The sequence below is a fragment of the Nuphar pumila genome, chromosome 3, assembly GCF_984573655.1.
Source record: "Nuphar pumila chromosome 3, dmNupPumi1.hap1.1, whole genome shotgun sequence".
Classification (NCBI taxonomy): domain Eukaryota; kingdom Viridiplantae; phylum Streptophyta; class Magnoliopsida; order Nymphaeales; family Nymphaeaceae; genus Nuphar; species Nuphar pumila.
The window spans coordinates 7,735,445-7,749,887 of record NC_143251.1 but is presented as its reverse complement, the minus strand read 5'-3'; the positions used below and the strand labels follow the sequence as shown (position 1 = coordinate 7,749,887).

The 14,443-nt window shown below is 38.5% G+C and overlaps 1 protein-coding gene across 1 annotated transcript; it reads right to left on the bottom strand.

Moving 5' to 3' along the window:
• Positions 1 to 274: 274 nt before the first annotated feature.
• LOC149841826 (guanosine nucleotide diphosphate dissociation inhibitor At5g09550-like) lies at positions 275 to 6,229 on the bottom strand. Its single transcript, XM_090001177.1, has 12 exons — positions 6,128 to 6,229; positions 5,959 to 6,042; positions 5,027 to 5,134; positions 4,748 to 4,920; positions 4,313 to 4,424; positions 3,338 to 3,418; positions 3,192 to 3,254; positions 2,686 to 2,787; positions 2,472 to 2,596; positions 1,550 to 1,760; positions 1,315 to 1,389; positions 275 to 598 (listed from the first exon to the last, which is right to left on the bottom strand). The coding sequence occupies exons 1-12, from the start codon at positions 6,179 to 6,181 to the stop codon at positions 548 to 550; spliced, it is 1,239 nt and encodes a 412-aa protein (XP_089857303.1). The 5' UTR covers positions 6,182 to 6,229; the 3' UTR covers positions 275 to 547.
• Positions 6,230 to 14,443: the final 8,214 nt, after the last annotated feature.

Sequence of the window (14,443 nt, the reverse complement as noted above, 5' to 3'; positions counted from 1 at the left end):
ACAAAAATGGCCATATCCCCCTATCCGCAAAAGTATCCATGTGACAGATTCAGATGCTTACACTAGGAAACAGGTTAAACTGGGATATTGCATGCAGCAAAGATAACAAGCATCCGTTTCAAAAGCCATCTAGTCAGAAAATGCTGTAGAAAGATCACAATTGATGTTTTTACTGTTTAAGTTGATTAGAAAAAGTCGAGCATTTGCATTGAATGACAGATTAGCAGAGATAGCTGACTTCTACACATGCATATACACAAACACATAGAAATGCAATCATAATAATTTATTGCAAGAGACCATGAAAAGAATACAAAATCTGAATGAAAGCAAGTAAATATTTTTCAGATGCTTCCAGTCAAAGTCCATACTCCATACAAGGTAATGTGGGATAATTAATATCATGACTACCAGATATAGATATCAGCGGATCTCAAGCCGGATAATCCAGCTTAAGGTATTGAAGCTCAGAATAGATCAAATTTTAGAGCCCTAGGAAATACTTTGCGAAAGCCAAACTATGGAAATTTGGTAGGTGTTCCAAAAGTCACTCTTGAGCAGCACTAGCGGCACTCAGATCCACAGTTAGATCAAGAACCTGAAACCATACAAGAAAGCAGTGATCACGATCATTATATTTGCATGTTTTCCTGAACAGTCAAATACTATCAACCTATATTAATTTCTGTTCATTATCTTAAGGAATAATGTATAAAGGGAAAGTAGATGGCGTGTATCTGATCTGATGTGAGGCATATGCATCAGGGATCACTTCAATTCTATTGGACCACCAAGAGTGAATTATTTCATAGCTCTATTAAATCATCTGCACCATCAGTTTACTGTAGGACAAGAACATAGGTGATCCAGACTGTTAAGTCCCACCTTTGTTTACATGAATAACAAAGCCAGGTAATTCAGACTGTTCATCTTGAATATAATGACATAAACAAACTGCTCCTTTGGTGAGTATGTTCTATTTTTATGAAAACCTAGGGACATGATAAACTAAGATTATGGAGAAAAGAATTATCAGATTCCTCAACTCAAAGCACATTTGTAATGAAACAACACAAAAAGTAACACAAAATAGCGAATTTGAAGATGAAGCAATAAGACACACATTTGTGTACAGCATTATATGATATTTAATAAATATTTATTTTATATAGTGCTTTTATGAGAGTTTGGGATTTTTAAATATGAGCTATGGTGGTGATAAAAAAATTGTATTCTCTCATAGTTATAGCATGAAGAAAATTCAAATACCAAAAAGGATGAAGGATGAAGTTTTTCTAGAGTTCAACAAGATACCTTTCCAGTAATCTGTGTATACATTTTGAGTACATCTTTCACAGTTGACTCAAAGTGTGTTGTTGCATCATAGCTCTGTATAAAGCACCCAATCAACATTTCTACTTCCCCCAGTAAATAAGGCTTAATGAAGAAAAGGAAATAACTGACAAAAGATATGAAGAGCAAAAGCATCTCAATTGACATACGTAACTTCCAAATTAATAAGTACTAATTAAGAAAAGAAATCACTCACAGTGGATATGAAGCAATTGTCACTGGCATAATCATTAATAGGTTCATATCTGTCATAGATATCAAAAAATGTCTCTTGAACTGGTCCAAGAAGATCAATTCCAGGCTTTAATTCTGTCTCTGGATGGTCAGTCTCAGCTTCTGTAGAGACAAAGGCAATATATTTCCCCTTTGGTGCTGTATTGTGGGAATAAGAACAATTGAAGAGATACCTGTGACCAATAATAGGATGGGAAAAAGTAATTAGTGCACTTCATAGTTCATACCACAACCAAATCTACAACATTTTCTTTCCCCCTCTCTGTTCTTTATTTTTTCCATTTGATAAACAAGGCCCTGGACCCAACAATCTCTTGACAAAGATGCTGCAACTCCACTATCCAGCGGATTCACATTCAAACCCCCATAGTGGTGGTCAGTGACAATGTTGTGTTTATGGAAAACTTCAGAATCCTTTTGGTTTTCAAGTCATTGCCTTTATACTTGACCCGAAATAGGTCAATCAAACTTGAGAATTCCAAAAAACAAAGTAAAGTATGTGGCCGATAAATGTCAGTTTCTTTAGGATGTTTTTTTTTTTTATTTATAACCCGAAGAAACTGCACCCAGCACTAAGACCTGGTCGCACTGGCTTAGCCTGCCATAAAACTCCGAGGCTAGGACCCCTGCCCCCGGGGCCTATGCTAGGCTTTGGCTTGCGCAAGGGGGGGCAACGCCCATGAGAATCGAACCTTGACTGCCCATCTAGCAGCCACGGCCCCACCCCACTACACCAACCCCCCTTGGGGCATTTTTTCTTTAGGATGTGAATATATCAATGGTCAAAGTTCAGACAAACACAAGCAAGCATGCAATTGAAATGAATAATATTCTTGTAGCAACTTTAGTTGATGATAAAAACAATTGAAAATTTGCAACCATACATGTCTGATTTGCGTCCTAGTTGCTTCTGAGGCAGAATAACCTGCACAGAGTGTGAATCGTTTGTGTCTGGGATGGGATGATCCATTACACAAATAGCCCGAGCAACCCTTCCAACCTTCTTCACCTGTTGAGCTCATAAAATGGCAGTTAAAAGTCCATCATGATCCCTAACTAAAATGGAAAACTAAGTCAGGGGAGCTTGATAATTGTTACCTTGCTTGGCAAGTAGGACGGATCACATACAACTTTCTTGCACTTGGCAGTTTCACCTTCAGATGTCACACCAATAGCTTTTCCACTTCCATCAAATTCCACCTGCAAAAAGTGGGAGAATGTCAAACAGTTAAAGAACAGGTTTATCTGAACGAATCAACTGTTTTGCATATATTAGTATCAATAGGAAAAAGTCCTAAAAAATCCTTATGGTGCTTTTGAATATCATTGAAAAGGAAATGGAAAGGAATTGGGAAACTCCAGAGAGAGTAAAAAAGTGAAAACAGAGTGCCTGAGAAACAGGACTAACACAATATGAAGTATGACAAAACAAATTATAACAATAAATCCACAAGAAATTTGGAATTCTACTAACGAAAATCTGTTGATTAACATAAATTTAGTAAAAACAAAAGTCAATCATCTGAATGCTTGTTGTGACCTTTAAAAAACTGGCTCCAAACCAAGTTCAGTTTTTCAGCATTGATAGAAGGAAGATGCAGTACCTTGCACTCAGGCTTGCTCAACATGTAGGTTCCACCATAGACAGCACTCAGACGAGCAAACGCCTAAAACTTTAATATCTTAATATGCTACACATTTGACAATGAACAATAAAAACCTTAGGCATGTATTAAAGAATGCAAGAGACCTGGGGAAGCTCTCCCAGCCCATACAATGGATAAATATATGGTGATCCTCCTTGAAAGCGTGCTAAAGATTCTGCATAAAGCTATCCAAAACAAATGCCCTAAAGTTAGTAATATCATTTCAGTAAGGCTACCAAGCATTTATGCTTTTGAATCACCCAATTACTTTCTGTTGCAACTAAAAGAAATGAGCCGCTAATGATGAAAGGTATTTGAGAAAAGTCACCAAGATTCCATCAATTGTGATGGTCTTGTGGATGGAGAAGCTATTGTATGATGTCTAGATTCCATCAATTCAGCATCAGTGAATAGAAAGCCATGCACCTAATACAGCAATGTAGTAACTGCAACAGTAACATTACCAATGGCTATTATTGATTTGCATTTAAGGCCTTACAACCCACCAGGTACCCATCCTTTGACTAGTTCCTTAGTGAGCATATCCCTCCAATACAATTCTACTTCTGCAGTCCCATTATTCACACACGGAATGTGCTCTTTTATAAATAAATCAGGCACAGGAAATGCGGCTTATCAAAAAGAGGAAGCCAGTAAGCATAAATAACTGTGTAAGTAAACAAGTTACCATATGAAGAAGAGAAAAAAATCATTACATAAATACCTTCATATACGTGCACACTGTGTGTGTGTGTGTGTGTTTATATCCTCTTTATCAAGGTCCTTTTTATGATAAGTTTAACAATTGAACAAACATTCACATGTCTCGAAAAGAAGCATTAACTAACTACCATCAAAGACCTCTTTCTATCTCAATTGAACAGGAAATGCATGCATTTGCATACCTATTCTGTGAAATATGAAATAAAATAGTACAAGATGCAACTATGCAAATTAGAAGACTTGGCAGTGCAAACACAGACAAACACAACCCGAGCAACAACATAAACTAGAAACTAGTTATCAATCCATTATGAGCGGGAAATCCTTTGAACATGAGTGATAGTAAAAAAATTCACCTTCATTCTCTTAACAGTGTCCAGTGCAGGCTGATTTAGGTAGTGATCATCTCTATGAAGTGCCAAAGCATGCCCAATGAAGTCAACCGTATTCTCATCTAATTCAAATTTTCTGCGTAAGATATACAAAGGAAAACTATGAGAAAAGAAAAATTGCTCAGCATGATTGTAGAAACAGTCACCAAGGAGATTCTTTGAGTTTTAAAAAGCTCAACATTTTCTTCAACACTCACAGACTCTTCCTCAATGTCTGGTTGTTCTAGGCATTCAGTTATCATCAACTGCTTAACTATCATTGTAAAATAATGCTACTATGACTAAACATTATATTAGTGTGCGTTACAGATTGTGGCACCGAACAAAGTTAACATCAAATAAACAAACTTTAATATCAGTATGGGTCCATTAATAGATCAATGGATTAGAAACAAGTACTCGATGAGTTCTTTTGTTGTCACTTTTGTAAGGTCCATCCCCTCATGTGTCTTTGGGTCATTCTCTTCATAATCTTGAACATAAATAAAAAATTTCCTAGCACGACGCTTTTCATTGAGTCCCATCAATGGAGATTTCAGTGCCTCTACATCTGTAGCTGGCACCTTATATATCTGAGAAGCAAAACAGTAGGAAAATCAGTTCGAGAGGTACCAATTTGGCAAAATTTCCACATATATTCAATAAATTGATTAAAAAATTAGGCTGGTAATGTCGTACCTTCCCTTTGTTGTACACAAAACTGCCATCAACAGCCTTAAAGCTTAGATATTTAGTAACATTAGCATGGATAAGAACTCGCACTAAAGTGCCATTGGCCATCATAAACTGGAAAGAATTAAATATAGAAAAGCTTAGTGTTTTCCCTTAAAAGGACATGAAGGGTTCAAGAGCTGAAAATTACTAGTAATCTTACAATATATTCTATCATCCTAGACAAATCAAAATCATCTATTAAGAACAAACGAATGGCATGAGTCAAGCATTTGCATGCAGAGATATGGTTATCCTGAACTGCTTTTCATGCAAGTTTCACAATCTAATGCTGTCCACTGCATTAACAAGCAAATCCATTTGGTGAGATCCGCTGGCTGCTGGCACTGCTGCAGATTCAGCAATATGGGACTGGGCACTACTGAGCACTATGGATTTACCATATGGTTTACATCTTAGAGCATGAAAACCATAAAGTAGATTCATTCAAGATGCATGTTTAATCATTTGGTGATTTGACATTGAAAAAGACCTTGCATTAATGGTCCATAACTATTAATCCTAGACTAAAATTATTACAACTTGTACCTGGCAGATGTATAATAATTTTAAGCTACAGAGACATGCAAATCATAAGCATCTAAAGAATTAACTCCCGGTGGAAATAAATAATGCAGAATCTTGAATCGGGCATCAGCAAAAATTCTTTGGCTCCCAATTTGATATTTTACCATATTTCAGATAAAGAAGATTTTAAGCTCAAGCATTTGCAGTAATTAGCGTATGAATTTAAGTAGGCATCCTGACTTTAAAGCCAGCCGACCTTGAGATATGGAGCATATGCTTCACAGATCTGTAGAAATGAAAAGCAAAGCTTCATATGATACATAAGAGTTATGTCAATATCGTTATGGAACATAATAGGGGACTTGATTTACCTTAGGGATCATGTCAACATTATACTCCTTGCTTGAACCCAGGCTTTCTGGAGGCTTTTCATTTCCCCTAAACCTCTTCCAAAGCTGCAAAGAGTAAAGAATATGAGAATCATGAAAGAACAATGAAGGCCTAGCTCAAAACACATTGTTTACATTCTAGGATCATTACCTGTGTGAGATTAAGTGAAGTTGATTCCCCTCCATAGTAGTCATTTCTATCCATATGCAGGATCTACCACAAATAATTAATCCCCAATAAGGACACAGCAACATCCAACAACTGAAAACAGTTATAAACTCTAGTGCAACATCTCATAAGGGAACATTTGGAAGCAAGAAAATTTCTCATAGGAAAAGAAAATTTTGCCTATGAGAAGTTTTGATATGATAATTTTTCTAAATAAATTTTTTTCACTTGTTTGTGTAGTATGAGAAAAATAAAATGAAAAATAAAATAGAGAGAGAGTGTGTGTGTGTGTGTGTGGTGATGATGGTGGTAGGTGGTGGTGAGATGGATGGTAATGATGATGGTGAGATGGTGGGTGGTGAGATGGATGGTAGTGGTGATGGTGAGATGGTGGGTGGTGGTCCTGGTGGTGAGATGGATGGTGGTGGGTAGTGGTGGTGAGATGGATGGTGGTGGGGAGTGTGTGTTAAATCAACATTTTCTCTTGATTAGAAACATTCCTCCACCCCCTATAGGTGGCGGAGAAATATTTTTGTATAAAGAAGTATACTTTTTTGGAAAATTTTCTTAGAGAAAAATTCTCTTGTTTGGAACATTTTTCCTTAGAGAAAAATTCTCTTGTTTGGAAAATCCATACATTTTTCCTTCATACTTTTATTTTCCTACATGTTTCTCACTTTCAAACGTGTCCTAAGGGCATGTTTGGAAGCAAGAAAAATTCTCATAGGAAAAAAAAATTTGCTCGTGAGAAGTTTTGATATGATAATTTTTCTAAAATAAAAAAATTTCACTTGTTTGGGTAGCATAAGAAAAATAAAATGGAAAATCTTAAAAAAAAATGAGAAAGAGGAGGAGGGGATGGTGGTGGAGCTTCTCTGGCACCGTTTTCTGGGAGGTGGGTGGTGGTGGTGGTGGTGGTGAGATGGATAGTGGTGATGGTGTGTGGTGGTAGTGTTTGAGCTTCTCCAATGCCATTTTCTGGGACGTGGGTGATGGATGGTGGTGATTGATGGTAGTGGTAAAAAGTCTTCAGGGGTTGTGGCGGTGGAGCTTCTCTGACACCATTTTCTGGAAGGTGGGTGATGGTGGGTGACAGTGGTAATGGTTAGATGGATGGTGGTGATGGATAGTGGAAAATCATCGTAGGGAGGGAGGGTGGTTTTTCGAGATGTGGGTGATGGTGGTGGTGAGATGTGGGTGGTGAGTGGACCTCACCACTTTCTCTTGGTAGGAAACATTCCTCCACACCCCCCTTCCTGTGGAGGAATGTTTCCTATCAAAAAAGTGTACATTTTAGAAAAACTCTCTTAGAGATAATTTTTCTTTCGTTCCTAAGGGTCAGAATATTCGTACGATTTTTTTTATTTTGTGTCCCTTTTCCTATATCTTTCCCACTTCCAAAAGTGCCCTAAGACTGGAAGCGGTAGAGGAGCCAGAATATTGTATTGAGATTAGTTTTGGATTGGATATGCTTGACTCAGAATCAAGGACCTATCCACATTATCCTTAATTAATTTTTAAAATTAACTCAAATAGAAACGTATTTAACCACAACAAGGTCAATTTTTTAACAACTTTTAGTGCAAATATTGTCGAATATATGGATCTCATTCAATCAGGAGTCCAGTATCTTGAGAAAAAAAAAGGTGCACACACACTCAAACACACAGAGGCCATGCATGGTATAGTTTTTAGGCAAAAAATTTAGGAGTGGACCTTAAAAAAAGATCTCTTGCTTCCATTTACATCTACCCGAATGAAAGGGTAAACTCTTCTGTGGAAATTAATAAAGGAATCATTGCCAGTAGCATCGTTCTCAGTATTTGTATTAATTTCACCAACACAAGTTCTTTTGCATTATTTGTGAAAGCCATGCACCATGTGGATTCAGGGCTAAAGCTCTTTAAGAATAAAATATCATGATACTTGCCATCTATTTATAATTACCTCTAAGGCCCATTCCTGGAAAGAGGCGCCTTTTCTGTGGGACCCATATCTGACAGCATGTCCAGGGGAAAATGTTTTCACGTAGAACCCCCCTGCCCCTCTATTATTTTTTTGTAATGTGGAGGAAGGGGATGGGACTTCATCTCCCCGGTAACATTCTCCCCGGCCGTGGACGCCTCGTGCAGGGAACAGTATTGTGAGAGTACACAAAGACCCCTTAAATGGCAGTATCATATGAGATATTTGGATACATGGTGTTCAGAAACCAAGACATTGTGCTTGGCTTTCCAACATCAGAAATTCTAGGAGCTACAATAGATATTTATTGCATATGGTGTTGCAAAAGCTTGCATCTCTAGTGGATTGCAAGTTTGCAACACCAGGTGTTGTAATTCGTCCTAAATCCAGTGAATTCATGCAAGTATTCCCTGAATTCTTGAAAGTATTTGCTTCAGAAAAAAAGAAAGAATAAGTAGCTATGTCAGACTTTCCAGTTTTGAAGATTCAAGCGAAAATTCTCCAAATATATTCTTTAAAAGGCACACAAGCCAATGCTTCTTTTACCTAGTTTAAAGAGAGAATCGTTGAGAAAATTTTAAGAAATTGGCCTGTAACTGAACACCCACCTACATCAGCCTTATTTAAGAATCGATGCCTGAAGTTAATGTTTCATGATATGTTGCAACACAGTCAGTAGCGCTTGCTAGCATAAACATAAGTTAATCAATCCATTAACCATGTAATTGCTTTTCCAATCTTAGATCTACTTTATTACACCATAATGGCATGGATCTCTACACCTTAAATTTGTTTCTAACATCTTAATAATGTGGAATCATTGAAAGATTTCTAAAATATAACTAAATGGTAACTATGATATACGAATTATACTTAATTAAACCTATAAAAATAAGTAGAAAAACAAGATCAGAACCAAGCATACGAACATAGATCATTATTAATTTCAAAATAGCGACATTTTCAGACAACGTACTAAACTCGACAAATCACATAATTATTTCAGGAGCAAAGTGGTCATCTTAGCTGATCACAGTTATCAAGATTTGACCATAGCACAGAGATGATAAAAGCACGTTTTTCGTAGATGAGACCACTATTATCTCCCCATTTTGGTCATAAGACGTTAACAATTAAAACCCTCTCAAATCAACCAAACAACCTAAACAATCTATACACGAAGCCCACCGCCAAATTTCCAACTTATCGAATTTGATACAAAAAAATAGATAAATAAACCAGATCAAGAACTCAAGACGCGTCAGACCCAAAGGGAACAAGAATGAGGCACCATCATTCTTTGTAATTATACAAATGAACCGGATCAAGAACTCAAGACGCATCAGAACGGAAAGAACAAGAACGAGGCACGCTCTTTCTCTGCGTGTAGGAGCTCTCATCGAGATATATCTCACACTTTCAGAGATCTAGAATCAAAATGGATGAAATTCGGCGATCAGGATTCGGATTCGACTTTTCTGGAACTAAAGAACACCGATTCAAGGGGAAAAGAAGCGCGGATTGCGATCGAACCACAACAAAGGAAAGAAAAAAAAAAGGATGAATATCGAGATCGATGGACCTTTAGGCCGTCGACGGAGAGTAGGCCGCTCAGAATGCATTCCTTTAGTCCCGTCCCGAGCACAATCACGTCGTATTCTTCATCCATGGCGTCTGAAACCTTAGTGCAGAGAGAGAGAGAGAGAGAGATCAAAGGAATGTGGAAGCCTTGCTCTCAGTGAAGGAGAGCGTCCCCTTTTTATACAAAACTGAGCGGGTCGCTCTCCTCCCGCCAAAGTCGCGTCGAAGCCGTTAGTTTTGCCTCGAGCGAACTCTCACGTGCGAGATTTGCACGATTGAGACTTTGGAAGCGGGCCTCGTGTAGGATGTAAACGGGCCGGATTCGCTTCGGATCTAGACATTCTGAATCCAACTTAATCGGATCTGGCCTAACTACAACGGGTCGGATCTAGTTCTGACCCAGGTGGGACCGAACCCGGATCTTACTTGAGCTGATGGTACCTGGTCCGGACCCGAGCCCAATTGTATCCATCATAAGAAAAACCATACCCAGGTCCTATAAGGATTACATGAATTAGACCTGGTCCATAGTGATAAAATAATATTTTGTTATCCTTTTTATTTTGAAAAATCATGGATCTTAATTGGAATTAGGGTTGAACTCGGGTCTTCTATGAAACTTCATAAATCATATCCTGCTCCATATACTAACCGGATCATTTGGGTTCAACCTGAATTTTAGTTGGACCTTCTTCTTTGTCACCAAAATCTGTCCCTATAGGGTTTGGTACAGGTCGGGTCCAGGTCAAACCGAATCCCTTGACAACCCTAAGCCTAATCATATGATCCAGAGTCGGAGGGGAAAAAGTAATAATGCCAAATGTGGATTCGATTAGCCAACTAAGCACATTTTAAGTGCAATTGAGTGGGATTATCCAATGGTTTTGGATTCAAACTCCAATGCAAATTTGCACATTGTATCGGATTATTAATCAGATTCTACTTTCTTAAGCAAATCCTACTGATGGAATTCGGATTTGGCCGGATATCCGACTTTAATCGAACTGTTTACATTCCTAGCCATGTGATCACTAGCAAGTTCATTTGAGGGCTTTACGTTCTTATCTACTATCCGAGATTCTGAATCATTGTCACAAATATCGTTCTCAGGAAAATCTTGGGATGGAAAAAAAAAACTTGTGATAATTTTAATTTTGTTTTTTTTTCTATTATAAGGAAAAGGCTGATCAATTTTTCATGCTCGAAGCATGAAGACTATCGGACTCGATCTTTTATTGCTGGCACGCTTAGGCCCAACGAGGCTACCGCCTACCTCAGCCCAACACAGGCAAGGCAAGGAGACAGTGGTGATGAGAAGCATGATCCAGTGATCGGGACCGAGTACTTTACAAAGTACTTGGGTGACACAAAATACAGAGATGGTTCCACATTTTTTTTAATGTGTATTGTGTAAGAAAAAAAAATCATTGCATGAAAAATGGCTGCGTACAGAGTGATTTTCTGTGCTTTGTGTGGCTTGAGTACTTTGTAAAATACTTGGCTGCCTTCACTGGATATGCTCTATGATAATGATGGGGACCAATGCGGTCAATGAGGGTAAGCTTAGGCAATCACAAGTACACTGAAGCCTGATAGGCCAAATAGTCGGCCGTGGGCAACGGGCTGGGCGGCCCTGCCCACCCCGCCAAGGGCTGGGCTTGAGCTTATAAATTAGGCTCAAGCTTGCCCCGTGTGTACATATATATATATATATATATATATATATATATGAAGAAATGGGTATATATACCTGTTAAATGGTTTTTTCTATTTTTTGGTGTTTTTTTTTGCAGTTTTGATCCTATGAATGTGTTGGGCATGGTTGATTTACGAGGAATCCATACCTAGATCATGCAATTTTTATGAAAAAATGATATTTGGATCCTTAAAATTTTACAAAGATTTTGGACCGTTGATATTTTTTAACCTAATAAAAGCTATCGGAATAGAATGCTTCAAGAGCTGATCCCTATAAAATCAAGTACATAGATCACATTATCAAAATTTAAAAATAAGACAAAAAACCCTGAAAAACTCATTTAGCACCTATCATTTTGCACATACCCATTACTCTCCGGCAGTACTTTTTGGATAGACAAGTTGAGGTTAGGCACTCCTACCGTTCATTGAAGAATTTACAAGAACAAGAACAATATACAAAAGACACCGGTCAAAAGATTATTTCTCCAAAAAGTAGGTCTCAAGATAGCCAAAACTACATAAGTTTATTGACCCACTAATGTGGGAAGCAGATCGGGTCACGCTGAACATGAGTGTTTTTGCTCATGCCGACATCGTGGCCATCCGATTTGCATTTTTTTAAAAACTCAAAAGTCAACAAAACCACGTGGCATTCATCCAAAATGCAAACAGACGGCCATGATGTTGGCATGAGCAAAAACGCTCATGTTCAGCATGACTTGATCTGCTTCCCACATTAGTGGGTCGTGGCCATGGCGCCTTCTCAATGGGGCCCATGCATTTGAGGTGAGTAAGGATCGTGATAACCTTGTGTTATCTTTATTCAAACTATTTTTTTTTTTACTTATTTTAATCTATGAAACCGTTTCTTTTCATGTATCATGGATAAACCCCACTAGAAATGAACTTTTTGACGAGAGAGTTGGTATTTTGGGCACTAGGCAATACGAGGAGGTAAAACTATTTATTGCTCAGGGTTCTATAAAAAAACTGTAGAGGTTTTTTTTTTTTTAAAACCCTTTAAGCACTGCTGAAGCAAACTTTTTATTCTCTCTCTCTCTCTCTCTCTCTCTCTCTCTGCACAACAGATCTACTGAATCTCCAATCTACTGGGCCATCACAGTCCACACAAATGTCAATATAAGTTTGAAGTATTGGAGCATGCAAAGAAAAGAGAAAGCTCAACTCTTTCAACCATAGAAGCATCTATAGATTGTTTAGCATCAAACTCCTGAGGATAAGAGGTTGCAGAGAACCAGAAACTGCAACCATTAAAGAAATGGGAGTTGGTTGAAGGCGTATCTTTGAAGCACGATAATTGTTCGGATGTTGCTTGGATGAAATTTAAAGGATCTAGTATGTGTATGCGAGCATATGCCATACTGTCACGACTTTTTTTATGCACTTTCTGTCTCATGCAGAGAGAGAGAGAGAGAGAGCTGGGTGGGTTGTTTGGACCGTGCAACACACTGCTTGCCTTAGAAGCGAGAAACTACGTAAGCCTGGCTTAAACAGATTCAAGACCGTGCATATCCCATGCACGCTTATCCCAGAGGAATGCTTGGAGCAGCAGTGTCAAACAAGTCTGTAGCAGTATGATGCCAATGTCTTTGGCATATGAGTGTCAAAGCCACCATGAGGAGCGCACAAGCAATCAAAGGTTGTAAAGCCAATTATGTTTCTTGATAAGCATCACATACATTAAAGTGAGCATCAAGTTGTCAAGACACATTGAACAAGGGGTATATTGAATTTTGGGACCTGTGGGCCCCGTAGAGTGTATAGTGTGCCCCACAAAAATACCACAACTACGATGGAGAAGGTATTTTGACCTCAACTGAAGCTAGTTGCTAGTAGAACACAGTGAAACTCTCTAGCCAAGAAGAATCACCGTCGCTCGACATGCACTTGTCGAACCCCTCATGAGGGTGCGAGGTTGGATGGCGACAAGAGCGAGTCCCGCGCATGCTTGAAATGTCCAAGTGAAAATTTTACATGTGAGCACCCCCGTGCACTCTATTATACTACTCATGAGATATAGGGGTTTGCCCATTCTGAACCGCACGGTAGTGCAAAAATGTAAGTAAAGAGGAAGGTCTCTTATATAAGTGTTATGCACTGACCCCTGCCAGTAGATGAAACCCAAATATTCTTTGAAAATGTAATGCCTTAGTTTTTTAAACGTAGACTTTGTATTTTGCCGAAACAACTACACTAGAGTCTTTCCCACATATGAATGTGTCAGTGAGATTTTTTATCTTGGCTCAGTAATTCTCAATGTACATAGAGATACACGACCCCGAAGTTTAGGTGAACCCGCATAGATACTGATATGGCACATTCAGATAAAGTAGCTCATTTCTATGTTTTGATTTTATGGACGTGTTCCCCACATAGGATTGTACGGCAAAATACTTGATTGCGGCACATAAAATTTGCATGAAAGACCTCCCTTTGCAGACATGAAGTTGAGACGAGTCGCGTGGTGTATTATCCCTGAAGCATGGCACATAGCTGCGGTTGGCCGGAGAGACCCCGTGGCATAGAGCTTGAAGTTAAGTAGATGCACTTCAAACGTAATTTACACACTAAGGCTTGCTTACTGTTAACGAACAATGTTGTGTTGCCTTGTGTCGCCACCGCATGTCATAGGCAAGAAATATGCTTTTCACTTAGCAACACGCGTGTCACCATAAGCCTTATTGCAACACACACGTGCATCACTTTCGGCCGATGATAAATAAAGTTTGACACATTCTCTTTCTCACTAGAACGAACTCGATGTCCTCGTCGATACTTCTCCAATTAAGAGGCGACTAAAATCGAATCAGAGAAGATGGTGTAGAGTAAACATCTTTCAAAAAAACATGTGCAAGGCTCGCGAGTAATGCATTCGGTTATGAGATGAAGCTCAATGTCAGTCCTTGAGAGTGTGGCGTATGAAAGCTAACGATGAAGCATCGATGTGGGAATCACCATCCACGAAGATGTGCGGTGTAGCAAGTCTTTTAAGGACTTTCAAAGTTAGAGGTGATCCAATTCAATTGAGCT